The 23,809-nt window shown below is 55.7% G+C and overlaps 3 protein-coding genes and 1 long non-coding RNA gene across 55 annotated transcripts in view; 1 reads left to right on the top strand and 3 right to left on the bottom strand.

Moving 5' to 3' along the window:
- Positions 1–156: 156 nt before the first annotated feature.
- On the bottom strand, positions 157–7,688 carry NDUFA4L2 (NDUFA4 mitochondrial complex associated like 2). 2 transcript variants are annotated; one of them, XM_026001892.2, is made up of 4 exons: positions 7,514–7,688; positions 1,707–1,795; positions 957–1,017; positions 157–857 (listed from the first exon to the last, which is right to left on the bottom strand). In XM_026001892.2, exons 1-4 carry the CDS (start codon positions 7,607–7,609, stop codon positions 801–803), a joined length of 303 nt encoding a protein of 100 aa, XP_025857677.1. In that variant the 5' UTR covers positions 7,610–7,688; the 3' UTR covers positions 157–800. The 2 variants fall into 2 exon arrangements, with proteins under 2 accessions (XP_025857677.1, XP_025857678.1); XM_026001893.2 differs by lacking the exon at positions 7,514–7,688 and adding an exon at positions 2,132–2,638.
- Positions 2,392–17,691, top strand: LOC140595924 (uncharacterized). The gene is made up of 3 exons (XR_011997891.1): positions 2,392–2,494; positions 16,451–16,659; positions 16,856–17,691. It is a non-coding gene; the product is annotated as an uncharacterized lncRNA (long non-coding RNA).
- Positions 8,191–15,546, bottom strand: STAC3 (SH3 and cysteine rich domain 3). Of its 2 annotated transcripts, XM_026001889.2 has the most exons (12): positions 15,357–15,546; positions 14,582–14,648; positions 14,044–14,308; positions 13,012–13,109; positions 12,728–12,800; positions 11,724–11,821; positions 10,128–10,194; positions 9,893–9,942; positions 9,505–9,590; positions 9,279–9,330; positions 9,052–9,189; positions 8,191–8,423 (listed from the first exon to the last, which is right to left on the bottom strand). In XM_026001889.2, exons 2-12 carry the CDS (start codon positions 14,645–14,647, stop codon positions 8,325–8,327), a joined length of 1,092 nt encoding a protein of 363 aa, XP_025857674.1. In that variant the 5' UTR covers position 14,648; positions 15,357–15,546; the 3' UTR covers positions 8,191–8,324. The 2 variants fall into 2 exon arrangements, with proteins under 2 accessions (XP_025857674.1, XP_025857675.1); XM_026001890.2 differs by lacking the exons at positions 12,728–12,800; positions 13,012–13,109; positions 14,044–14,308; positions 14,582–14,648; positions 15,357–15,546 and adding an exon at positions 12,067–12,203.
- R3HDM2 (R3H domain containing 2) overlaps positions 17,485–23,809 on the bottom strand; it is a 155,641-nt gene continuing 149,316 nt past the window's right edge. For all 50 annotated transcript variants that reach the window (XM_072741813.1, XM_072741807.1, XM_072741811.1 and 47 more), the window contains 5 exons: positions 22,370–22,539; positions 21,380–21,527; positions 20,029–20,126; positions 19,588–19,672; positions 17,485–18,512 (listed from right to left, as the gene is read on the bottom strand). In XM_072741813.1, coding sequence (XP_072597914.1) covers positions 18,172–18,512; positions 19,588–19,672; positions 20,029–20,126; positions 21,380–21,527; positions 22,370–22,539 — 842 coding nt within the window. In that variant the 3' untranslated portion in view covers positions 17,485–18,171. The remainder of the gene's footprint in view (positions 18,513–19,587; positions 19,673–20,028; positions 20,127–21,379; positions 21,528–22,369; positions 22,540–23,809) is intronic.

A 23,809-nucleotide genomic window follows, 5' to 3' on the forward strand; every position in this document is an offset into this window, starting at 1 on the left:
CTGCAGGAGGGGTCCCCTGGGCCAGGTGGTGGCGTGTCTCCCTCTACGTGTTCCCTCCCACCACCACCACAAGGACCCCCCCGGGGGGGGGGCACAGCCTCCTTTCTCTCTCTCTGATCAGAGCCGACACCAGACGTGATTAGCAGGCGCAGCAAATTCAATTTGTTAAATGAAATTGTATTTTGCCCACGGCTGCTTCTGTTTGATCCCAGGGGACTGAGGGGAGCAAGGGAGGGGGCGGGGAGGCCCAGGTGCAGGGCTGCAGGAGGGGATGCCTGTTGGCTCTGGAAGCAGTGGGCTTGGGCACAGGGAGGAGCTCGGCTCCGCGGGCAAAGGTGTCGCATCCAGGGCAGGCCGGGCGCAGGCAGCGAGCCCAGTCGAGCCAGAGCAGCGCCGCCCCTGCACTGGCGCCGGAGCCCGGCTAACGTGGAGCCCGCCACGTCACTTGGCACTGGGAGGCCTCCGCTTGCTCCTGGCTCACGTTGGCCACGCTCAACACGTAGCCTGGGCCACACCCGGCCGGCCTGGGTAGGGGGGCAGAGGGGCGGGTTTGAGCCTTTCCGTCTACACACTGCCTGCCCTCTAACTCCTCCCCCGGCGTGGGACTGGAGCTGAGGGTCAGAGGCGCTTCCGCTGCTGGGAGCAAGGGAAGGGGGTGGGGAGCTGTCTCCCCTCCTGTGGGAACCAAGCCTGTGTAAGCAGCAGCTGGCCGGGGTGGCGAGAGTGGCGCCCTGGGGGCAGGGGGCAGCGAGTGGAAGAAATGAGTCGGTGCTTCACTTCTCACTTGCGCCCCGGGCAGCTCAGAAGTCGGGCCGGTCCTTCTTCAGCTTCTTATAGTCCGTGGAAACTGCAAGAAACTACAGGAGGGAAAGGGGCACCTAGTGCCTCAGGCCTCCCCTCATGGCCTGGGGTGGGGGTGGGGTTCTGGGACCCAGATGAACAGATGGAGGAGGTACCTTGTATTGGTCATTGGGGCTCAGGCGGTTCCATGGCTCTGGGTTGTTCTTTCTGTCCCAGCTACAGAGAGGGAGGGGGATGGTGAGGGGTTGCTCCCTGGAAGCTAGGACCCCCGAGCCCAAAGCGACACATAGGGTCTCCTGCCCCGCAGCAGCACCCCTGCCCTATCCTGGGAGGCCCATTTCTCAGAGACCCACTGGGGTGGGGGCAAGGTAGCGGGTGGTGACCAGTGGAACAGGAAGGCTGTCAGCGTGGGGCCGGTGGGACTGACAACCCAGCCCAGGGCCTCCCCCCGCTCCTGCCCCCTCAGGGTCACCCCCAGAGCAGGGCAGCAGAAGTCAGGCGGAGACCCCAGGGGCTGGGGTTTTAGTGATGCGCCGACCCCGACGTCGCCCAGGCCTCCCGCCGTCCCCCAGCCCCCTCTCCCTACCCCGCCCTTGCGGAGTCTCCGCCGCTGCAGCCCCCACCGCGGCGCCCCTAGCAGCTCCCCGGCCGGGGCGGGAGGGGGGTACCCGAAGCCGCCCGCCGGCGGCGCGTCGTCATGGCAACCGGGCCGGGAGCGGTGCGGGTTCCGCGGCCCAAAGCGGGTGGAGTCTGGGCCCAGGAGCGAGCGGTGGGACGGTGGGGGAGAGCGGGCCCCAGGTGGAGGTGCCCGGCGGTGCAGACGCGGGGGGCTGCCTGGGGGTCCCCGCTGAGACCCCTCCCTGGCTTTCCTACCCTCCCCCTGCCTGCGGCCGACCCGCCTTTACCAGACGTCGGGGCTGCGCAGGGCGAGTCTCAGCAGGTACAGCGCGGCGCTGCCCATCCCCAAGCCAATGAAGCCGATCATCGGGATGAGCTGCGGAGAAGACGGGGCCGGGGTCAGCGCCCTCCCCGAGGGCCCCGACGGCCCGCTCGGCCCCCACCCGGGCCTGGGCTCCCTCTCACCCTCACCCGGGGTGGGGACCTGGGACCTCCGGCTACACTGCAGCCTCCGTGTCCCTCACCCGCCGCGAGCCTGTGGGGGGGGGGGGGGTTCGAGGGTCGGGGCCCATTGCAGGGATAGGTTGGGGGCACCTGGAGAGCTGAGGGCCCTTGGGGGAACTGGGCAAGAGGCAGGTCCTGGGAGATCTGCGGGCCACCAGGGAAGCGAGAGTTGGGAGTTAGCGACAGTGGCTCTGGGGACCGAACTCACCGCGGGGTGTCTCTTGATCTGCCTGTAGAAGCGGGCCCCGGGGCCTGTTCCCGCCATGTCGCCTCTCCAGGGTCTGAGGCTCCCCAGGGCTCTGCTCCCTCGCTCCTCCTGGGGTCCCGCCCCTGGCTGGGGAGGGGTCAGCCCGGCCCAGCCCAGCCCAGCCCAGCCCAGCGGACCCGCTCGGGCAGGCTCACCCCACCCCCCTCATCTCTTCCTCCCGCAGTCCCCGCCCGAAGGGGGACAAATGTCAGGAGGCAGAGGGCTTTCTGCCCCTCCACTCCTCCAGGTGGCTGTGCCATGGCCCACGGACACCCTCCTGCCTGGGGCTGGGTCCTGGCCTGGGAGGCTGACGGAGGATCCAAGGTAGGGGGAGGACCCGCTGTGGGCCGGGCTGTCAACTTGCAAGCCCAGTGCGGGGCGGAGTGTTGGGGGGGCCAGGAGGGGCCCAAAGCACTTCCTGGACACCCCTAGGGCTAGCAGATCCCGAGGGAGCAGACAGGTCCCAAAGGCCCCACTGGGCCTCCGCACACAGTGTAGAGGGAGGAGGAGAGGAAGGACAGACCCACAGCCCTCCAGCATCCCCAGCCCCGCCAGTCATGGGAGGGTCTCGGAGTCGGGGTGCGGTTGGCTCCAACAGCCAGCGGAGGCCGGGGGAGCCGGGGTATTTAACACCTGGCTGAGCTTGGAGTAAGTCCGCTGCCCAAGTTTGGGGTTTTGATAGACTTGCTTGCTCTGCCTACCTCCTGTAGGGTGAAGTCAGAGCCCCCCAAGATGGCTCGCTGTTTCTGGCTGCGCCAGAGAGGAGGAGAATGGGGTAAGGGCAGGAGTGGAGGAAACAGGAAAGATGGAGGAGGAAAGAGAACAAGACACCCGGAGAGAGAAGCGCAGAGCAGTTGCCTCCCTTTCTGCAGCAGCCTAGGTGTCTGCTATTGTTGGGGTGGGAAAGCTTGCCATCGTCTCTGGGGAACCGGGGTGCTAGGGACGCGGCAGCCTGGCCCTAACCACCTCTCCCCACTGCCAGGCTACCCCCCCAGCCCCCCCTCCGTCCAGAGCCCTGCGGCGCCATGGGCGGGCGGGGTGAGTGGCTGCCCTTCCTGGGCACCCCCCCATCCCCGCGCTGGTCCCTCCTCCGCCCCCTGCGCTGACAAGCGCGGCTGTAATTAGGCTGCGGGGTCCCAGGCTCTCCGCCTCCCTCCGGCGGATAATGAGATAAAGTGTCAGAGACATGGGAGAACAAAGAGACAGAGACTCGCTGCGGCGTGGGGGCGGGGGGCTCAGGGGGACTGACGGGATGTCAGGCCTGGAGCGGCGCAGAGCCCGGCACCTCCTGGGGACGGCCCAGTGGCCTGTCCTGTCACTCGAGCCCCCCAGGCCTCCAGTCTCCGGGACTAAGAATCAGTCCCGGAGCTCGAGCTCCCGGGGCTGCACATCTGGGCTGCACATCTGGCTCGGTATGCCCCAGCTGGGCCGCCAGGCCGCAGACAGGGGCGTCTGGCCCCGTGCCTCCGCAGCCCTCGCCCGGGCTCTTGGACCATTTCTTATGACTTCGGTGGCCAGGTGCGTTCCGGACCCTCCGCCCCGCTCCTTCCCTGGAGCCGCCGGCTGTTCTGCTTGGCCTCGGCGCCCCACTTCGCAAACGCCTTATTTCCTCTGGCCTCTCCAGGGCTCTTTGACCCCGCACCCGTTTCTGACCCCTCGTCTAAGCACCCTCCCCCCGCCCCATCTCTGGGTCGCGATCTCGGCCTGAGCTGGGGCGCGGAACTCGGAAATCCGGATCCCATGTCCCATCCCCCCCCGCCGCAGTTTCCCATCAGAAAGACTCAGGCCGCGCGGACCAAGGCGCGCGAGGGATGCAGGAGCCGTTAGCTGAAGATCGGGCGTGGCCCAGGCCGTGCGGGGCTCCCGCGGGGACCAGCGGCTGCTCGCGGACTTCACCAGGACACGGACCGCGCGCCGGCCGCGCCGCGAGGGGCAGCAGCGGGGCGGGGCGGGGCGGGGCGAGCGGGCTGGGGCCGGGGCCGGGGCCGGGGCCGCGAGCGCCCCCTGGAGGTCGAGCTGCTCACAAGCTCTGCGGGGCGATGCCCCGGGCGCCCCCTGTCGGGCCGTGCGGGCGCTGCGCCCCGCTGCTTGGGGCGGGAAGCCCGTGCCTGGAGCGCCGGCCAGGCCCCACCTGGCCAGGTCCCACCTGGCCGTTCCTGCCGCTCCTGCCAGGGCACTGGGTCCCCTCTTTGGGCCTGAGGTGGGCCCGCGGGGTCTTCCACCTCGCCGGGCTCCGGCTGGTCCCTCTCAAGGGGCTGGTGGGCCCCAGATGCCCCGGGCCGGGTCCCACCTAAGACTGCGCGCTGCCCTCGGCCCTGGGCCCCTGCCTGCCCCGGCTCTGGCTGCCCTTCTTTCTTCTCCAGGCTCTGTCTGTCTGCCTCCGTGTCTGTTCCTTACCACCTGGCTGTGTCTGTCTCTCCCTCTGCAGCTCGGGCAGGCTTTGTCCCTGCGCATCTGTTTCTGCGTCTCTCAGCGGCTGTCTTTCCCTCTACATCTCTCTGCCCTCCGCGTCTCTCCTTGCGGACGCCGGTCTCTGTCTTCATCTCTATCCACCCCCACCCCTCGGTTCCAGCCCTGGTCTCCGGCTCGCTGCCCCTGGGGGGCTGCAGTAGTGTGGGCAGCCGGCCTGGGGACAGCTCCGGGCACTGCCCGGGGTCCACTTCGCGGTCACCTCCGCGTGCCCGTCGCCTCGGCGCGGACTCCGTCCTCCCTCCGCAGCTGCGGGGCGTGGAGGGGGCGCCCGGCATCCGCTCCGGAGCCCCGGAGCCCCAGACCCCCTCTGCAGCTATTAAGGGCGCGGGGTCCCGAGGCTCGGGGAGATGATCGCGATTGCATCAGCCAGACAGCCGCGGAGCCGGGAGCCGCGCCGGCGAGCGAGACAAAGACGCCCGCGCCATCTGTTTATGCAAAGCGCTCTCCGCCGGGGACCCCGGCGTCCCGGTGCCCGGCCGGCTCGGGGCGCGGGGTCAGGGGCCCTCTCTGCCCGGCGCCCCCGCCGCGCCGCGCCCCCCTCCCCGGGACCCAGAGGGGCTGCGAGGCGAGCGGAACGGAGGGGGGCGGGGGGTGTTGATGTGATTGGAGCGGACGCGGCTGTTTCTTCAATAATGGATGGAGATGATGCGGACGGCGGAGCCAAGCCCGCCCGGAGAGGAGAGAGGAATAGAAATGGGGGGGGGGGGTGCGGGAGACTCACCCAGGCGCGCGCGCGCACACACACACACACACACACACCACCGCGCGTGCGTCACACTGTCATCCGAATACACGCTGTCGCGCGGCTCACACCCAGGCACACGCCCCCGCACTGTCACGGAGACACACACACCTGCAGGCAGCGATGCCAGAGCAACACACTCACCGGCGGCTCTTCGTGATTCTCACACATACACAGTCCTGCAGAGACACGCGGAGATGCCCACACTCGGGGCACACCCAGCCATGAAGATGGCACAGACAGACAGACACGTCAAAGCACATATCCCCTAGACACCCGGGCCTAAGCTAGACAAAAATGAGGGAGATTCGCGGGGCGGGGGTAGGATGGGGACAAGACCAACTAATCAGTCCTTAAGGGCCCGGACGCTCAGAGCAATTTACACTAACACGTCCTGCTCTGATATAGGCACCTCACACCTCAGGGCACAGGCACCCCCAGTCTCTAGGGATACGGAGGGACCCCACCAATCTGCACACACACGGGAGCTGCTGCCAGTGCCCCCAGCCTGGAGCAGGCCTGCCTGGTCTGGTGGCAGGGTGCTAGCTTCCTGCCTTGGCCCCCAGGGTGGGTGGTGCAGACCTTGGGCCATTGGAGCCCAGCACCTGGGGCGGGGGAGCCACAGGGGATCACTGGTGGCTGGGGGGGGGGGGCAGGGACTGCCAGGGTTTCCCACGCGGCTGTGAGGGGTGTGGAAGAGCCGGGCCTCGGGCCTCGGTCACTAACTCGGGTAACCGAAGCCGGCGAGGCGGCCCAGTCCTCCCCCTGTAGGTTAGAGTGGAGCTGCCGCAGAGGGGCAGGGGCAGGTTGTGTCCTGGCCCCGGGGAACCTGGCCCCTCCTCCGGTCTGTTTTCAATTCAGTCCGTTCCTTGGCCCAGACTTATGACCTTTGCTGTGTGTGGCAACATCATCCATCACCTCGGCGCGGCTTGCCTTGCGGGAGTGAGGGGCGGTGGGGTTCACCCAGGGCGCTGTTGCCGCCGCCTCCCCCGCAGGAGCCCTGCTCTGGGCGGCGGCCTGGGCTCGCGGGGGGCCAGTGCTGGGGGGAGCGCGGCCAAGAGCGATACTGGCCGTCCCCAGCCCTGGCACCCAAGCGCCGGCCTTCGGGCCGCACAGCCGGCCTGCCCGCTCCTCCCGCCCTCCCTCTCTCGGGCCCTTTGCTTAATTTCCTATTAACTGCTGATAAATCCAATTAAACCGCCGCTCTAATTAGGGACAGCTGCCGGCTCCGCGAGGCGGGGGGGGCGGTGCCCCCCGAGTGTAGGGGGAGCACAGCAGCTCCCTCTGCTTCTCGGCACCCCCACACCAGCATCGCGCCCAATGAGCCAGTAAATTGGTTTTGCTTCTGCGTTGTGGGGGGGCCCTCCGAGGATCCCGCGGCTCTGGTTTTGAGTCCCCCAGATCTCTTGATGGAGACACGCGCGGCCCGAGTCCTGGCGTCGCCGGCCCGGGACCTGCGACCACCCCGCGCCGCGCCTCCCTGGGCAGGCGTGGCCCAGGCGGGAAGGGGGCGACCGGCGTGTGTGGCGGTCGGGGGCTGCCGTGACCTGTTCCTCTGCCGGCCCAAGCGCGATTACGGGGCCGCCGCCCCCAGGCGCCCGGGCCAGTCAAGGGCGCGCGGGAGCGGGAGTTCCCCGCGCTTCCCCACCCCCACCGCGCCTCAGCCTTCGGCCAGGAAGGGGGGCGCGGCCGTCCGGGCCCTCCTCTTCCCCAGCCCAGCTGAGCCTCTGCCCTCCCCCCGCCGGCAGCAGATGGTGCCCGGGCTCCCGCTGCCAACCTTGCCAGGCGGTGCCAACCCCAGGCCTGGCAGACAGCGGACAGAGGAGCATCTCCTGACTGGCGGGCCGGCCCTCCCCCATCCGCCATCGGGCTCCAGACCCTGCCGGCCCGACCCCAGGGACCACCCCAGGCCGCCTCCCGCTGCTCAGCTCCCAGGTCCCCAAACTCCTCGTAGCCTTCAGCTCCCTTCCCTACACCTTCCCGCTCCTCGCCACCTGCCACCCTGACCGGGGCCGGCGCATTTGCATATTTGCATATGCAAACAATAACATTTGCATACGGCGCGCCGCGGGGGGGGGGTCTCCGCGTGAGCCGCTCTGCCGGCCGCCCGGCGCCCTCGCACCCGGTACCTGTCGCGAAGGGCTGGGGCGGGGGCCGCGCGGGAGGGGTGAGGCCCCCCGGCCTCGCTCGCTCGACTCCCGGAGGACTCGAGGAAGTGTTGCCATGGAGACGGCACGCACCCCGCCCCCTCCCCGGCCCAGGGTCTCCGGCGCGGAGTCTCAGGTTCGCTCCTCCCGCGCCCCCTCCCCCGCCCGGGCCTCCGCTCTCCAACCGAGATCGTGCATCGCCCCCTGGCGGCGCAGCTCGGCACTGAGCCGCCTCCGAGACGGAAGGGCGCTCCCCGCCGCCAGGTGCCGCGGCCGCCGGGGCGCGGGCTGGGGACTCCGGGCGGGGCCCCCTTCGCGGACGGCACCTGTACCCCCACCTGCCATCGGCCTCAGCCCCGGGGAAGGCAGTGTACCCGACGGTGGTGAGGGGACACAGCTGGGGGGGACCCGCCGCCGCCTCGTAGGCCCTCTCCTCGGCCCCCAGTTAAAGAATAAATTTTGCTAACTTTTTTCAAAACTTTAATACATTCGCAATATTCGACAGTTCGCCTCCCACAGCCCCGGGCGCCTCCGGGTAGCGACGCGGTCTTCCTTTTCCAGCTCTCACGGGCTGGGCCGGGAGGTCGCAGGCGAGGCTGCTCCGCGTCCCCGGCATCCCCGCCCGAGGCCGGGGGGGGGGGGGGCAGTCCCTTCCCGGGAGCCCCGTCACGCTCTGCGGGCCCTCCCGCCCCTCCCGCCCCAAGCACGGCTGCTGTCGCCCCTTCCTCCCCAACCTCCCCTGGGCCCGCCCAGAGTGGGGCCTGGGTATCTCCCGGCCGTAGCGCCCGCGCGCCTAAATCTCCTCCAGGAAGTCGGCGGGGAACAGCCCCACCTTGCGGCCGGTGTAGACCTTGACGTAGCCGCCGGCTTCATCTCCTTTCTGGACCACGATCTGAATGAAGGATTAAAGGTTTAGGGAGAGGAATCAAGGGAAAAGGTAGAAGCGGGAGAGCAGTGGTGCCTGGATTTATGGAGGCCTATCCTAGCCCCCATGAAGGGGTTAAGATCTGTAAGGAGTGTGGTTTGCCGAGGAACCCTGGGGCCTGGGATTGGACTGGGGCACCAGGGCTACCTGGTCCGTCCCTCCCTTCCTCCCTCCCTCCCTCTCTTCCTTCCTTTTTTCTTTCTTTTCTTTCTTTCTTTCTTTCTTTCTTTCTTTCTTTCTTTCTTTCTTTCTTTCTTTCTTTCTTTCTTTCTATTTATTTATTTGAGAGAGAGCACGAGCACAAGCAGGGGGAGGGACAGAGCTGACTCCCCACTGAGCGGAGAGCCCATTGGGGCTCTGTCCCCAGACCCTGAGATCATGACGCCAGCCAAAGTCAGATGCTTAACTGATAGAGCCACCCAGGTGCCCCTATCTTTATTTTAAAGAGAGAGCACAGCAGGAGGAGCAGGGGGAGAGGGAGAATCTCAGGTGACTCCACCCTAAGTGCCCAGTCCATGCAGGGCTCAATCTTCCCACCCTGAGGGGAAACCAGGAGTTGGTTGCTGAACCCACTGCGCCCCCCAGGTGCCCCTACCTGGTCCTTCTTGAGAGTGATCTGCCCTATTTCACGGTTTCCCACGAAGGATCTAGTCACTCGGTGCACACGCTCTCCAGCCCGGACCCGAATGATGAAGTTTGGAGGAAAAAATCCAACCTTCTCCCCTATTTTCCCCTAGAGGAGATGGCAGGGAGAATCAGTCTCTTGGTCTCAGATTCTAAAGTCAACCAATGTCCCACCCTAGCCTCAGCCAGTTCTCTTACCCGCCACCACTCCTCATTGGAATCATCAATGACTGTGATCTTCTCTCCAGGCCTGGGAGAGGCAGGGAGAGGCCTCTGAGATTTAGGGGGCTTACTTACCTATCTGGCCCAGGTCCAGCCCCAACAGGCTCCAAGCCCTGAGTGCCCCCTTTTCCTTTCCCATAGGGAGCCAGGCTCTCCCTCTCCACTCCCAGTATACCCCCATCCCAGTCCTAAGGCCTCTCACGGGAAATCCAGGTCGTCCTTCTCCAGGGCTTTGAATCGATAGAGAGCCACAAAGTAGTGAGACTGCTGGAAGCCAGGCTGCTTGTGCTGGGGGTGAAAGGAGGTGATGAGTCTCTGGGCTCCTCTGTCCCACATTGAGGGTCAGGAGTCCAAGGCAAGGACATTCTCCAGGCACACTACATTACAACTCTCTTCCAGGTCCCTGAACTAAGAGGAATCTGTTGTGTACATGAGTATGGTGTGTGTGTGTGTGTGTGTGTGTGGTGGAAAAGGCAGGTTAAGGGTGATGGGAACCCATGGAGTAAGTGTGAACTTTTGCTGAGGCCCAGGTGGTATCGACCTGGGCTGGGGAGAGGATTGGGGTCCATGCAGGGAGAGAGGAGTCTCACTTTGTCATCAGGTGTCTTCTTTTCAGCCTTCTTATCCCCTTCAGGGTTTCCTGGGGTGGGAAACACCAACAAACTGTCTCTAGCTTCTGGAAGGTAGTCCTCATTCTTTTACTCTTCTGTTGCAGAGCCACTTTTATCTCCAAACCTGGCATACCCTTTGGCCCTCCATTCCCTGTACCAGAGCAGAGCCCCTGATCCTACTCCCTTTCTAGGGATGGAGGTGGGTGACACTCACCATCCTGGGGTTTGCCTTCCTCTGGTCTGGCAGGCTCTGGCTCCTCTTCCATCATGGCTGCTAGAGGCTGGAGGGGGTACAAGAGTTAGGAAGATGCTCTCCTGGGAACCCATGCTTGCCCTGGCTCTCCAGCCAGGCCAGCCAACTATAGAATAATAGGATCTCAGGATTGGAAGGAGCCTTGGAGGAAATACCCAGTGCAACCACCAGCTTAATGCCTGAGCTTCCTGTAAAACATCCTGGCAGGTGGACCATCCACATTGTGCTTGAATGCAGCTAATGACAGGAGCTCACTACCTTACAAAGTAAGCTCATGCAATTTGAGGGCAATTCCCTAAATTTAACCTATTCAGTCTCCCTGTAATGTTTAGTCATCAGTCCTGATTTGGCCTCTGGAGCAACAGAGAACATAGTCCCTTTATTTTATTTTATTTTATTTTTAACATAGTCCCTTTAAATCATCCCCTCCTCCATTCCAGGATTCCAGGATTTTTACTATGTCTGCTCTTAAAAATACTCCAGTGTGTAAGAGAAAAATGGGCAGCATGGTTTTTTTAATTCCCTTAAGAGAATAGAACCTGAGTGTGCTTGCCTTTCTGAAAGCAGTCAAATCACATTGCTAGGGCCTTGTAAGTCTTAGTTCATTCTACAGAAATCGCTAATTTGTACCCAACTTCCATATCAGCTACTCAGAAGCCAATTCCTACAGTTTTTGTACAGTTGATTTCTTTGATCCAAGAGCAGACATGTTCATTTTCCTTACAAAACTTCAAATTATTGGTTTTGAGCTTTTCTTCTAGTCTCAAAATATTTGAATATACTATTCAGTGTATAAGTTTCCCCTCCTAGGTTTCCCACAGACTTAAGGGATAATACTATTTATACATTCATTTGCATCAATGAGAAAAATCTCTGTAGATGAGGACTGAGGACCAACTCATGTTATAAGGTATCAGAAATCTCCCTTTAGCTAGGCACTCTCTAAAGGACCTGGATTCTTTGGGCATAGTCATTCATCCAATTTTAGGACTCCAACTAACTGTTATCCACATCAGTCCATCCTGGTTTTCCAGAAAGATATAAGGATATGCTAACAAATTCTTTGCCAAACTGAATGCAAGTCTATGGCATCACCAATCTAGTAACCCTATTACGAAAGGAAATGAAGTTGCTTTTGGCTGCTAGCTTAATGCTTCAGTTTCCTCATCTATAGGATAAGTGAGTAAGTTCAGATGATATTCATGGACCCTTCATGGCTCTAGAATTGATTGCTTGGCATGATAGGTTTGCTTCCCCAAATCCAAAAGCATGGCTCTTGCCTCTGTTGTCTAGCAATGCCAGGAGCCTGGGGACCTAACCTTCAGTAGGTTATGGTGCTTAATCTGACAATTCCAGAAGGGAGTTTCTAGAGAAAACACATGCTATGGCAGGAATTCTCAACCCAAGGCTCTCTAAAATTGCATGCAAAAATTAGTTGGGTTATGTGCAATTTTAGGGGAAGAGAATCCCTAGCTTCTGTCAGCTTTCCAGAGAGGAGACAGGACCTGCTCTGTGGAATCTCTTGGAGGGACCTCAAGAGGAAGGTATGGTGCTCACATTTTTCTTATCTGCCTGTCCCTTCTTCCGTTCCTTGTTTGCCATGATCACTCCAGTGCGCAAGGTTTCAAACACAGGATCATTGTGATTGGCAGCAGCTAGTGGGAATGGGAGAAGAAAGAAGCCATTACTGGGGAAGCAGGGAAAGACTTGAAGGAAAGAGACCTTCTAAGTAAGGGAGAGGTGGGATTAAGTAGATGGATACGTGTGTGTATGAGTGTGTGTGTGTGTGTGTGTGTGTGTAGGATTAGGGTGGGGTCAGGTGGGCATATCTAGGTCATCAATCTATAAAGAGCTATAAAAACATCACTGGGAATGTAATGTGATGGAGAAAAATACTTACCAGCACTCCTTCCAGGCAGAGCATTATATGATGTTGGAAAGACAACTTTGCTAATAAGTTGCTTGGGAGTTGGGGAATGCTCACAATCACTATTCTCCTTTTAAGGAGAATGGTCCTTTAACTGCTGGCTTTTGTTCTGCTGAGTGGCATGTGCAAGCTGGAGTGCTGCCACCAGTGGGTTCTTCTTTTTTCCACCCATGCTCCTCATAAAGATCAGCCTCTCCTCCAAATAAATGTTGAGTAAAATTGTCAACGAATATGTTTGTAAGGGTCGCCAAATTATGAATCTGCCCAGGATGCCCACAGCTCTTGGTCTAGCCCTGAGACTGGTATTACTCTGTCACAAGGATTAGGACAGTCAAGAATCCTTGTTCTTGCTTAGAAATAGTTTTACATATGAAGAGCCCAGAGTTTGAAGCTAGGCAGATGAAGGTTTCAGTCTTGGCTTTGTCTCCTGCTAGTGGTGTGGAGCCCTCGCTTAATCTTATCTTCCCTCAGCTATAAAATAGGAATATTGACTCTGTATTCAAGATGGTAGGTTGAGCAAGAACCATGGGAAATAGAATCTTTCTGTTTCAGAATTTGGCTTCCAGATCTAGAGGTGGTGCTGGAACCATCTCTAGGCTTGCCCTTTCCCTCGGGTCCCACATGGAGCACTTACAGAGATCTTTGACACAAGCGTACTGCTGGTTGCTGTAGAGTGGGGAGCTATAGGCCCGGTGGAAACCAGGGGGCTGTAGGGTGGGATGGGAGAAAGCATTAGAGACAGCAAGCTATGGCCCAGAACCCCATCTCTCCCATGAGTAAACCCCTTCTTGGGGTAAGAGATGGGCTGAGAAAGAAAAAGCAGGGAAATGGATGTGATGACTTGGGAGGGACGGAGGGACTGCAAGGGGGGAGCTGGCAACACGTCCCCTCCCTTCTCGCTCCCCAGAGCCTACTCACGATCTTGCCGAAGCATCTCTGCATCTCCACATAGGACTGACAGTGCTCGTGGATGTTAGTTTTGCAGTTCTTACAGCGAAGCCCAAATTTGTTGTTGACTTGGGAAAAGCAAGAACATTTGGGTCAAGTTCTCCATTGCCCCTTCCTTTTTGTACCAGTGCTGCTACTCTAGCTCTCAGGTCCCTTTTTGGTCTAGGACCACACTCTCGGGTTTTTGTTTTTTTTTAAATATTTATTTATTCATGAGAGAGAGAGAGAGAGAGAGAGGCAGAGACAGAGACAGAGGGAGAGGGAGAGGGGGAGGGGGAGGGGGAGGGAGAAGCAGGCTCCATGTAGTAAGCCCGCTGTGGGACTCAATCTGGAGACTCCAGGATCATGCCTGAGCCAAAGGCAGACAGATGCTCAACTGCTAAGCCACCCAGGGGGTCCCACACTCTCTTTCTAATGGTGTTGATTTTTTATTTTTATTTTTTATTTTTTTTGGTGTTGATTTTTTAAAGATTACTTTTTTATTTGACAGAGAGAGAGAGAGAGAGAGAGAGAGAGAGAGAGCGCACGTGTGCACGGGCAAGAGAGGGAGGAACAGAGGGAGAGGGACTCTCCACCTCAAGACCCTGAGATCATGATCGGAGCTGAAATCAAGAGTTGGAGGCTTAGCTTAGCCGGCTGAGCCACGTCTGAACCACGTCTGAGCCACCCCTGCGTCTTCTTCTTCTTCTTTTTTTAATGTTTCTTTTTTTTAAAATTTTTTATTTATTTATGATAGGCACACAGTGAGAGAGAGGCAGAGACACAGGCAGAGGGAGAAGCAGGCTCCATGCACCGGGAGTGATCCCGGGTCTCCAGGATCGCGCCCTGGGCCAAAGACAGGCGCTAAACCGCTGCGCCACCCAGGGATCCCCTCACCCCTGCGTTTTCTTAAAGCTGCCTCTTGCTCCAGTCTGCCTGCTATACAAATGCGCCTCTCCTGAGCCCATTCCCCCACCTCCTGCCTTCAACATCACACTCTCTCCACTTCCCTTCGTGACTCACGCACAATCATCCGGGCACAGACATCACAGAACTTGGGCTTCTTGAAGAAATGATCTTTGAATTTGTGAGGCTTATCATTGACAAGCTTAGGAGGTTCTGGGGGTGGCTCTTCCTCCTCTTCTTCTTCCTCCTCTTCCTCATAGATGTAGTAGATGGGCCCACCCCCAGCTCCCACTGCCTCCCCATTGGCCTGGGGCTCTGGGGGAAGCTCCATCTCCTTTGTCCCAGGAGACTCCTTCCTGAATAACTGCTTCAGCCGCTGTAGCTGAGGGAGGAAGGGGTTGGGGGAAGGGAGGAAACCCAAAGTTAAAAGATCTGTCATGCTCTCCAGAGCAGGTAAGGCTGACTACTAACTACACATTTTTCCAGTGTGGGCAAGGGGCACACCCCAGGATTAGGAGGTATTGGGGGATGCAGGTGCTGGCTAGCATTCTGACAACAGATGAGTCACATACAAGTGAGATTAATTCAAGCATTCTTGAAGGGCCGCAGTGGCTTCCCAGCTCCCCATACCCGGTGGTCACAGGCCCAGACTCACCCCACTTTGCCGAGTCTCTGCTGGGAAGGAGGGCTTAGGGGACTCCAGCACCTCCTTTTCTGTCATCCTGCAAGAGGTTGGACCCCACTATGAAATCTAATCCCTGACTGCCGTTCTTCCTGTCCTAATTCCTGTCCTTCACTGTAGGGTGGTTCTTGGAGATTTTAGGAGAAATTTGGTTAAACAGAAATCCTTATACATAGGCTTATCGACAGATTCCATGGAGGTCCAGGGAAAAGCACAGCTGACTAAAGAACTTCCCAACCAGCTCCTGATACCCATCCTTCCCCACTGAGGGGCAACCCAAGTTGACAGCCCCAACATTGTTCAAAGCTGCATGGCTTAGAGATTTTCCTGGTTTCTCCTGGGAATTTGTGGGCAAGAGGGATGTGACACACACCTTCCCAGATCCCTTTTCTTCAAGAGGTTTAATGTGTCCAGAAGCATGCTTGGAGGGATGGGCTGGGAACATCTGTTCACCCATACCCCTTTCTTGAGTCCCGGGGGCCCAGGACCTAGTTCCCAGCCTGCCTGTCCTCAGCTATTTTAAGTTTTCAGAGTAATATGAGCCTTTCTTTCCCTTACTACTCCATTCCCTTGACCCCACCTCCACCCCACCCTCCAATCCTAGCTCTTGTCCTGGAATAATAATTTCACTCCTAAAACCCCAACTACTCACAAGCAAGAGAGAAACGAAGACATTGAATAGGCTACAGATTGGGAAAGCTGCAGGGAGCAGTTCTGGCAATGCACAGAGGACGAAGAGGCAACTTACGTTTGGGATTCCCTAAGTCAGCCCACAGTCTGTGGAGGGAAGAGGGAGCCCCTGGGGTCTTGATGGTGGTGCTGGGGGAGGAGTGGTCCTCTTCCTTGGGGGCTAAGCCCCCCCAGTACCCTCTGTACTCACACCGGCTACCCAGACGTTATTTGTAGACCTCCTAGTCTCTTGCCTTGGTGTCAGAGCTGAAATGACAGGGCTGGAGGAAAGTGGACAGCTGAGCGACACAGCTGACACAGAGAAATTGGACACGGGGAGGTCTGGGCTGGGCTGGACCCTAACTCCTCCCATCCCCCAGAGCTGCTATGCCCTGGTTTTTTTTTTATCTATGGTGTACAGGTCAGTTCTGGCTAAATTCAAGAAGGGACAGTGTCTGTTCATGTTGCATACTTCATTTAGGTGATTTTGGATGACTGAAGATAAAGATGAAATTGTAAACAGTTTTCCCCAAGGTCCAAATACATCTCCGATTCTACCTTCCCTGGACCTACTTTAGAAACTAGCTTTTGATTTTTCAGCCATTGGCTTCTTGTGGCCATGTGTTTTTACACCCTCAAGCACTCATCTAGCTTCAAACCTTTAGGAAGGAAAGAATTTGAATTCTCAGAGGTTTCCTATCAGCCAGACTAGACTGCATCCTTATCCATGGGTGGTGGGAGGGGTACCCTGCTCCGATCCTGAAAGGTAGTGAGGAACATGCATAGTACTGCTTTATTCCCTCCAGTGCCCCAGGAACATCTTCCCTCCATTCTAAAATCTTGTCCTCAGGGTGAAGGGAAATCTAAGAACTACTGAAAAAATCCAGGCTGGGACTTCCATCTGAGGGGCTCTGGGGGATTGCGGGTCTGATGGTCAGGTAGGTAGAGATGGTCTTGTTCACACTGGACAGAAGGCAATAGCTACCACACAGGGCGGGTTTTATCTTCAGTAAGTAACGTCTGCCTCCCCATGAGGATTGCAAACTTTTGGAGATAGGATAGCTGAGCCCCACACTTCGAAATCATTTTGATTCCCTGATTCCATCTCCCTCATCTGATGCCCCAGTATATGAACTTATGGGTCAATGAGATATCTGGCATCTTATCTCGCAGGGATGCAGCCTTCTCCTACTCTGGGCTGTGACATGGCTGAAAGAGAAGATAGTCCCATCTCGGAGGACAGCCATTTGGATGTGGTCATGTAGTGCTGCTTTATCCCTTGTATCTGTAAGAAGTAAAGGATTATGTTGGAGGCTGGGTCAGACAAGCCTCAGAGGAGCCTGGCTAGAGATACTGCTACCCACACCCAAGAGATTTCCAGGGTAATGTGCTTTGTCATTTCTGTCACTGCTCTTTTTTCTTTCTTTAAGGGGTGGGTGAGATCGAGCAGGGCCTGCGGGATGGCTCTTAATGGTCTGACAGGCTGCACAACAACAGGGCTAGCTTTCAGAAGCCTCAGCGAGAGGAAAAGCTCCATCCATACGGGATGGGTAACGTCTGCTTTTCCTCTTTCTTCAGTTGCATAGGACAGGGACTGCTGAGTATGCCTGGATAATATGGGATCTCGGCACTGCAAGTTCAACTGACGAAGCTTTTATTGTAAGAAACATCCACTTCTGTTCTACCATGCAGAACCCAATGGCTTTTGTATTAAAGAAGGACCCAAGTCCTCCATCCCTGAAGAGTTTTCAGAAGATCAGATTCTGGACACATATAAGGCCACCATCTCAACCCAGTTCTGGACCTCGCTCACCCCTCCCCAGCTCAGCCACAAGGGACCCTAAAGGAGTATCACAGAATTAACAAAATGGAAGGAACCTCAGAGGTAGGCCAGTGAGTCCAAGTCTCTTATTTTACTAATAAGGACTCAGAGGTCTGGAGTTGAGAAGTGATGTGTCTGATGAAACCACACTTGGAGAGTTAGGAGAGCCCAGAACAAAGGTCCCATTAGAGACCCAGCCATCTGTCAGAACATTATGTACAAGGACGGGGGTGGGATGCATGGAACAGTGTTAGGAAGGTACGTGTGCATAGGCTAGGGAAAGCGATCCTACGTGAAACCCCTCCAATAGCTGTGGGATTGTACCTACCCAGGACCTCCAACCCCCACCCACACCAGGGCAGCAACAGAGAAACAGGGACTGACGTCCAGTGACAGATTTTTTTTTTTATATTTAAAAACAAAATCAACCTCCCCCCAAATAACCCCCCAAACAAAAAATCAGATTAAATAAAATTTACAGTGAATATACCCAGCAAACATCTGTATGTGCAATTAAATACTGTCTGTTACTGCGGCACGAACCTCAAACAAACAATATACAAGTGTTCTGGGAGGTGGGGAGGAGGCCCAAGTATTAACTCTTTGGGGTTTGGGGAGACAAGATGGGGGAAGTGAGAGAAAGGGGAAATCAATTTTGCTTTTCTTAATTCTGTCCATATAAATATATTCATAACGACCAGAAATGAAAAGGGAGCTTGGGATAGTAAGGGGATTGAATAGGGGAGTGTGGGACCCTCCCAATTCTATCTGACCAAAAATATGAAAAAAATTAATTTCATGGTGGGAGAAGAGATAAAAAATGACAGAAGAGGATGGGAAGGAGAGGGAAGCAAGGGAGGGCCAACCAGGGAAAACGAGGGGACCCATGGCAGGGGTGGGCGAGAAGGAGTCCAGTGCCAGTGTGTCTGTTCCGTCTTCATCCCCACTGTCTCAGGCTCCAGTTCAGTGTCTGTCACCTTCCTTTCTGCCTCTGTCCATGGTCTGTCAGGATCCCTCGATCCCTTCCACCCTGCCTCCACCCCTACTGTGCCGGACCCTTCCCCTCCTCCGTTTATTGGGAGCTGGCTCGCTCCAGGATCCTCAGGTCATAGTTCTTTTTGGCCACTCGAAGTTTGAAGCGACTCACAGAGTTGTTGAGGCGAAGGGAGGCATTCTGGGCAGCCAGGGGGCTGGGAAACACAGCCACGATGGTGTACAAGGCAGCGAGGTCCGCGTGGCGGCCGTTCTCAGCAGTCCCACCGTTGTCCCCCCCGCCCCCGCCAGGCAGCCCCTGAGCATCCTTGAGCCATTGAATCTTGGCGCCGGACATGGCGAGCTGAGTGAAGAGTTTGTCCGCCTCAGTCCGAGTGATGCCCTCAGGGAGATCTGTTACCTCCAGCACCCGGCCCAGTACTGGAAGGGGAGGAGAGAGGCCACGGTTATGAGAGGTAACTGTATGAAGGCCCAGCAAGCGGCCAGCAGAGAGGTCTGCAGAGCTGACCCAAGTCTATAGATGGCGTCCTCAAAAACTTGGCCTTACCCACTTAGCCCATCCCTCCTTCCCTAAATCATCCCAATACCCCACCATCGAGGCAGCTAAGAGAAGCCAAGAAATCTTTTTCTTCTCTTATACCAAGAAAAACTGGGGATCAGAATCCCAGATTTCTTCAGATCTGGAGACCTACACCTCAGTTGTTGCACCAAGTCAGTAGCCCAATCTGAAATATATCCCACAGTCGTCTCCTTGCCAGAGGCTGGCCCAAAGAGATCCTACTTCCTTATCATCTAGGGAAGTCCATTTCCCTTTCTTTCCTTGTTTAGCAAACCACTCCAAGTAGGGGGTAATCTGAGAGATCTTGTATGCCTAGTGGGGAAGGCCTGCAGGGGGATTACTCCCTCAAATTCTCTTCTCGAGCTTCTCCTAAAGGACTAGGAGAACTTGGAACTACCAAGGCAGACATTCTAGATTAGGGTCAGGACCACTCCTACAAGACTTTTTTTGTTAACAGGCTCAGCATCTCCCACCATTGTTACACTCAATTTTTATCATCACCTTTCCCAGGACCTGAAATGGCTTAATAAGGAGGACTGAGACACTTCAATTCTTCGATTTCTCCTTGCTCTTGAGTACAAAAGGGTCTTCTTTCTCTCTTTCTTTTTCTTTCTTTCTTTCTTTCTTTCTTTCTTTCTTTCTTTCTTTCTCTTTCTTTTCTTTTCTTTTTAGAGATTTTATTTATTTATTTGAGAGTGAGGGAGAGAGAGAGAGAGCGCGCACAAGCAAGGGGAAGCAACAGGCAGAGGGAGAGGGAGAAGCAGACTCCTCACTGAGCAGGGACCTGGATATGACCTGCGCTGAAGGTAGATGCTTAACTGACTGAGCCGCCCAGGGACCCCAAGAGTCCTATTTCTACTCTCCACCCTTAAGCTGGCTCTTCTCACTTGTCCTGGGCTAGTAATGCAGGCTGGAGAAGTGAGCACCTTCACTCACCAACATCTGTTGTCCCCAGGTCAGTGGAGGCAGATTTGAGTGCTTGTCTCTTGCTCCGGTTTCCATGCTTCAATCCACTCTGTCCCTTCAACATTTGAAAGATAACTCTCATCCTAGGTAAACAACACTGAATGCGCGCATCCCTAATGTCTGTCTGAGAGATTAAGGAGCAGCATCCGCCCTTGAAGACCTTGCCCCATCAGGCAGGTAGGGTGGCCAGAGTGGCCCCTGAGAAACCGAGTCCTTCCCCTCTTGGCACTGGGGTCAGATGGGAAGAGTGAGTCTGAGTCTGAGAGAGGGGTAAGGCCCCTCCCACTTTGTTTACTCTCACTGTGCCATCTCCCCTGTCCACCCCACTGGTTGAGGTGGATGGCTCCGAGATAGGGGCCTGATGAGAAGACGGATCTGATGGCCCGTCAGGCTGATGGAAGACACCCTTACCTGGTGTACCGTGTAAGTTGACTGGCCATGGAGCAAGGGAGGGCAAATAGACAGATTGTACTGTAATGGCTGGCCCAAGAGGGAGTAGCGCCCATCACCTAGGAAGGAAGAGCAGATGGTTTTCTGGGAGTTAGAATTTCATGATATGACTTTTATGAGACTTCAGGGGACTTTGGAGATAGATGACAACAATGCATACTTTTTCTATGTTAGGAGTGCCCATGTGACTGACTAAAGAGTCGTCTCTTTTCCTAAACCCCTTGGCTCTCAGCTCTATCTCAGACAAATGGGGCTTTTACTTCCCTTACCCTTGAAGAAGGAAGGCCTCTGTCCACTGCAGATGAAAGGCCCTGTGGGAAACCTACAGATCCTTATGAATGTTTTTCATTTCTTCCTTTGCTTGCTTGCTTCCTTCCTTCAAGTAGTCTCTATGCCCAACATGGAGCCTGAGCTCCAAGCCTGAGATCAAGAGTCACAGACATGCTATACTGACTGAGGGCAAGCCCCATACCATTAATTTCTTATATAGACTCTCTGCCCCAAATGCAGGGCTGAAGTTTCTGACTCCTGTTGCGTGACAATCCAGTGAGTGGATAAGAGTACAGGCGTGGAGCCAAACTGCATAGGTTCAAATCCTGGCTCTGTTACTGGAGGTGAGAGATTGGGTATGTTTTCCCTTCATCAGTGTTGCTGAGAAGGTTGAATAAATACAAGACATGCAAAGCATGTATAGTTAAGCACTGTAAGGGTTACTTTATTATTGATAAATGTTAGATTTCAAAGCTCTTTAAAGTTTTTAAACCATATTCTCATCTGATTTTTAATACTGCATGTAACAGCCAAGACAGAAACAGATATATTAGGTCTTTACAGATTTTATAGATTAGGAAATTGAGTTCTGGTTCCAAGTCGAAGTAACATGCTCAACACCACAAAGCTAGTTAGTGGCAGAACATGAACTTGAACCCAACTCCAGTGTTCTCTCTTCTAAAACCACAGTTTCTGACATAGCCCCATATTCTCAGCCCTCAGACTCAGTACTGATGAGTTCAACTCTTGGGTTTGTTAGAAAGTTCACGGAGTTTCTTCTCTGGGCTCACAGTCACTTACCTTACTTGGTAGTAAGTACTAAATATGTAAAGGAGGTCTGCAGTCAGCTGACTATGGGTGGCACTAAAGAGGGGCAAGTGTGCTTGGCCTAAACAGGGATATAAAGGAAGAGATGGCTCCCAGAGTTGGATGACCAGCCACACCAGTTTTCCTGCCTGTTGCTACCATCTAGATCTTCCCACTTGGGAATGGACTGCAAAGGGTGAATTTGGTAGCAGCCAGCCCTAATCTAACCCCTTACCCTGTGCTGGACCCCCAGGCCGGGGGAACTGTGTGAGGACAGGAAGGGGACTGAGTCCTGTGCAGACACTGCTGAGGCTGGTGACAGGAGAGGGTGCTGGAGACTGGGTAGGAGATGTGACGGGGCTGCTGCTCATTTGAGTGTTGGCCTGTGGGAGAGAGGAGCACGCATCATACACACCAAAAATGATTCTCTGGATGTTCCTATGGCTTGGCTTAGAATTCACCTTGCTCAGAACACTTCCCTTGCAGAACTCTGTCAAAGTCAGATTGTTCCTTCCAACAGCCCCCTTAGTCCCTACTTAATCTGTATTAATTAATTAATCTAAAATATTTATTTATTTATTTTTAAATATTTTATTTATTCATTCATGAGAGAGAGAGAGAGAGAGAGAGAGAGAGGTGCAGAGACACAGGCAGAGGGAGAAGCAGGCTCTATGCAGGGAGCCTGACATGGGACTTGATCCTAGGTCTCCAGGATCACACCCTGGGCTGAAGGCGGCACTAAACCACTGAGCCACCAGGGCTGCCCAAGATTTATTTTAAAGAGAGAGAGTATGCATGGGGAGGAGTTGGGTCGGGGAGGAGCAGAAGGAGGAGCAGAGGGAGGGGGAGAGGAGGAAAGAATCTCAAGCAGACTCCTCACTGAGTTCAGAGCCCCATGTGGGGTTCGACCTCATGAACCTGAGATCATGACCTGAGTGGAAATCAAGGGGGGTCAGATGAGCCACCTAGGTGCCCCAATTTGTATTAATTTAACAGCCACTTTTTGACATAGTGTTTTAAGTATTCTCTTGGCATTTTCAAGTCTGTCTTCCTTAGATTTTGGGTTCCTTGAAAAAAGATGCTCTCCTCTATTTCTTATGATTCTCCCTGAAGAGTGCCCAGGGAAAGACACACAGAAGAGGCTGTTCGGTCAATGGCAAAGATGATTCCCTGAGAAGAATCTGGTCTTCTCCTTGCTAAGACAACGCTGGGTTGCAGGACTCACCTGGGGGCTACTGTCAGGATTGTATAGGTCTCCAGGTTTCTGCCCACGCTGGTCCATGCTGTAATATTTACAGTGACTCCACTGGACCATGGATGGGTTCTGGGGGGGCTGGGGTCCATTAGGGACATTCAGCTGCATGACCACCACGCCTGGTCCAGAAGGTGACACTCCTGAGTGGCAGGAAGAAAGGGGTTAGTTGTGAATTCAAACTATATTTTGACCTTCCAACTAACCCTGAGTGTGAAAACCAGTAAGCAAACCTACCCGTTAGCCTCAGGGTCACTTAAACTGTGTCCTGCCAAGAATCTGAGATAGTTGCTGATTTAGTTTCTTACTCCCCTCTCCTCAAACCAGTGAAAGTTTGAGACATGGGTCCCAGATGCCAATGCTCCCCTGGCCTTCACCTGGCGAGGAGTACTTTGGTACGCTTGGCAGAAAACTACTCCATTTTGTCAAAATCGGGTATTACCAAATGCCCAGGTCAGATTGCTTAAACGTCTGGGCATGGTACACGTCCCAGTCTGGGGCTTGGGCCAGGGCTGCAGGCACGTGCAGGCTTTTCTGGTAATGACTGGTCAGAGATCACTGATCTCTGGTTGCTCTGGAGAAGACTCATGCACACAGGTTCCCTAAGCCAGGCCAGGAAGCACTTGGATTGGGAATGGCACAGAGCTGTATGTCACTTTCAGGAAATGACAAATAATTGGAGGTGCTAAGGCACAGGGTTTATGTAGCGGAAGTGGGAGATGAGATATGTTTATTCATTTATTCAACATTTATTGAACATTTACTATGTGCCAGTTCCTCCTATGCTGGGCACTGTGTGTACAACAAACAAAAGTGGTCCTTGCCCCTATGGGATGGACAGTCTATCAGGAAGTCACATATTAAGCAAACAGCTGATGTCAGAGTTTGAACCACATTCTAGTAAGCGTCTTAATCCCGCAGGTGTTCAGAGAGCTAACTCAAGTGGCTGATGTAAAATGGCTGAAGGAAGGGAGGGACCAGAGGCAGGAAGATAAATTAGAAAGCCACCGAAAAAGAACGAGGAGGTTCTGAATTAGAGCAGTGACTAGGGGAATGGAGTGGAGGTCAGACTCTCAAGTTTTTGCTGACAGATTCAGGTGACTGACTGGAAGTGATCCTGAGGTTTTAGCACAGACAACCATGGGTAGCCTTACCCTCCCACAATCTGCGGGAAGCAAAGAGTTCAGTGTGGAAGAACATTAAACCCTGAATCTTCCTCATGGTGAAAAGCAAGGTAAGGGATCATGGAGAAGCGGACTGAATGACAGTTCCTGCTGGGAGGGATGGGCAGGAGCTCTGCTTCCCCATAGGGGACTGTCCAGCCTGAGAGTTTGCTCTTGACCTCTCAGGCTGTATTTCTGTTGGGGACAGGCTGAGTTCATGTGTGTGCGGTGGGAGAGGACGGGACTGGGG

This window comes from Vulpes vulpes, chromosome 16 (genome assembly GCF_048418805.1).
Source record: "Vulpes vulpes isolate BD-2025 chromosome 16, VulVul3, whole genome shotgun sequence".
Classification (NCBI taxonomy): domain Eukaryota; kingdom Metazoa; phylum Chordata; class Mammalia; order Carnivora; family Canidae; genus Vulpes; species Vulpes vulpes.

Coding starts and splice junctions, on each gene's coding strand:
- STAC3 (XM_026001889.2), bottom strand. CDS start 14,647: ATGACAGAAAAGGAGGTGCTGGAGTCCCCTAAGCCCTCCTTCCCAGCA. Junction 9,591..9,892: donor AGAAGACACCTGATGACAAA/GTGAGACTCCTC, acceptor TTTCACCCCCAG/CACAAGCAGCCTGGCTTCCA. Junction 8,424..9,051: donor TCACTCTCAAGAAGGACCAG/GTAGGGGCACCT, acceptor TCCTTCATTCAG/ATCGTGGTCCAGAAAGGAGA.
- NDUFA4L2 (XM_026001892.2), bottom strand. CDS start 7,609: ATGGCAACACTTCCTCGAGTCCTCCGGGAGTCGAGCGAGCGAGGCCGG. Junction 1,796..7,513: donor GCCCCAGCCCTTCGCGACAG/GTACCGGGTGCG, acceptor TCTTCTCCGCAG/CTCATCCCGATGATCGGCTT. Junction 1,018..1,706: donor CTGCGCAGCCCCGACGTCTG/GTAAAGGCGGGT, acceptor CCCTCTCTGTAG/CTGGGACAGAAAGAACAACC.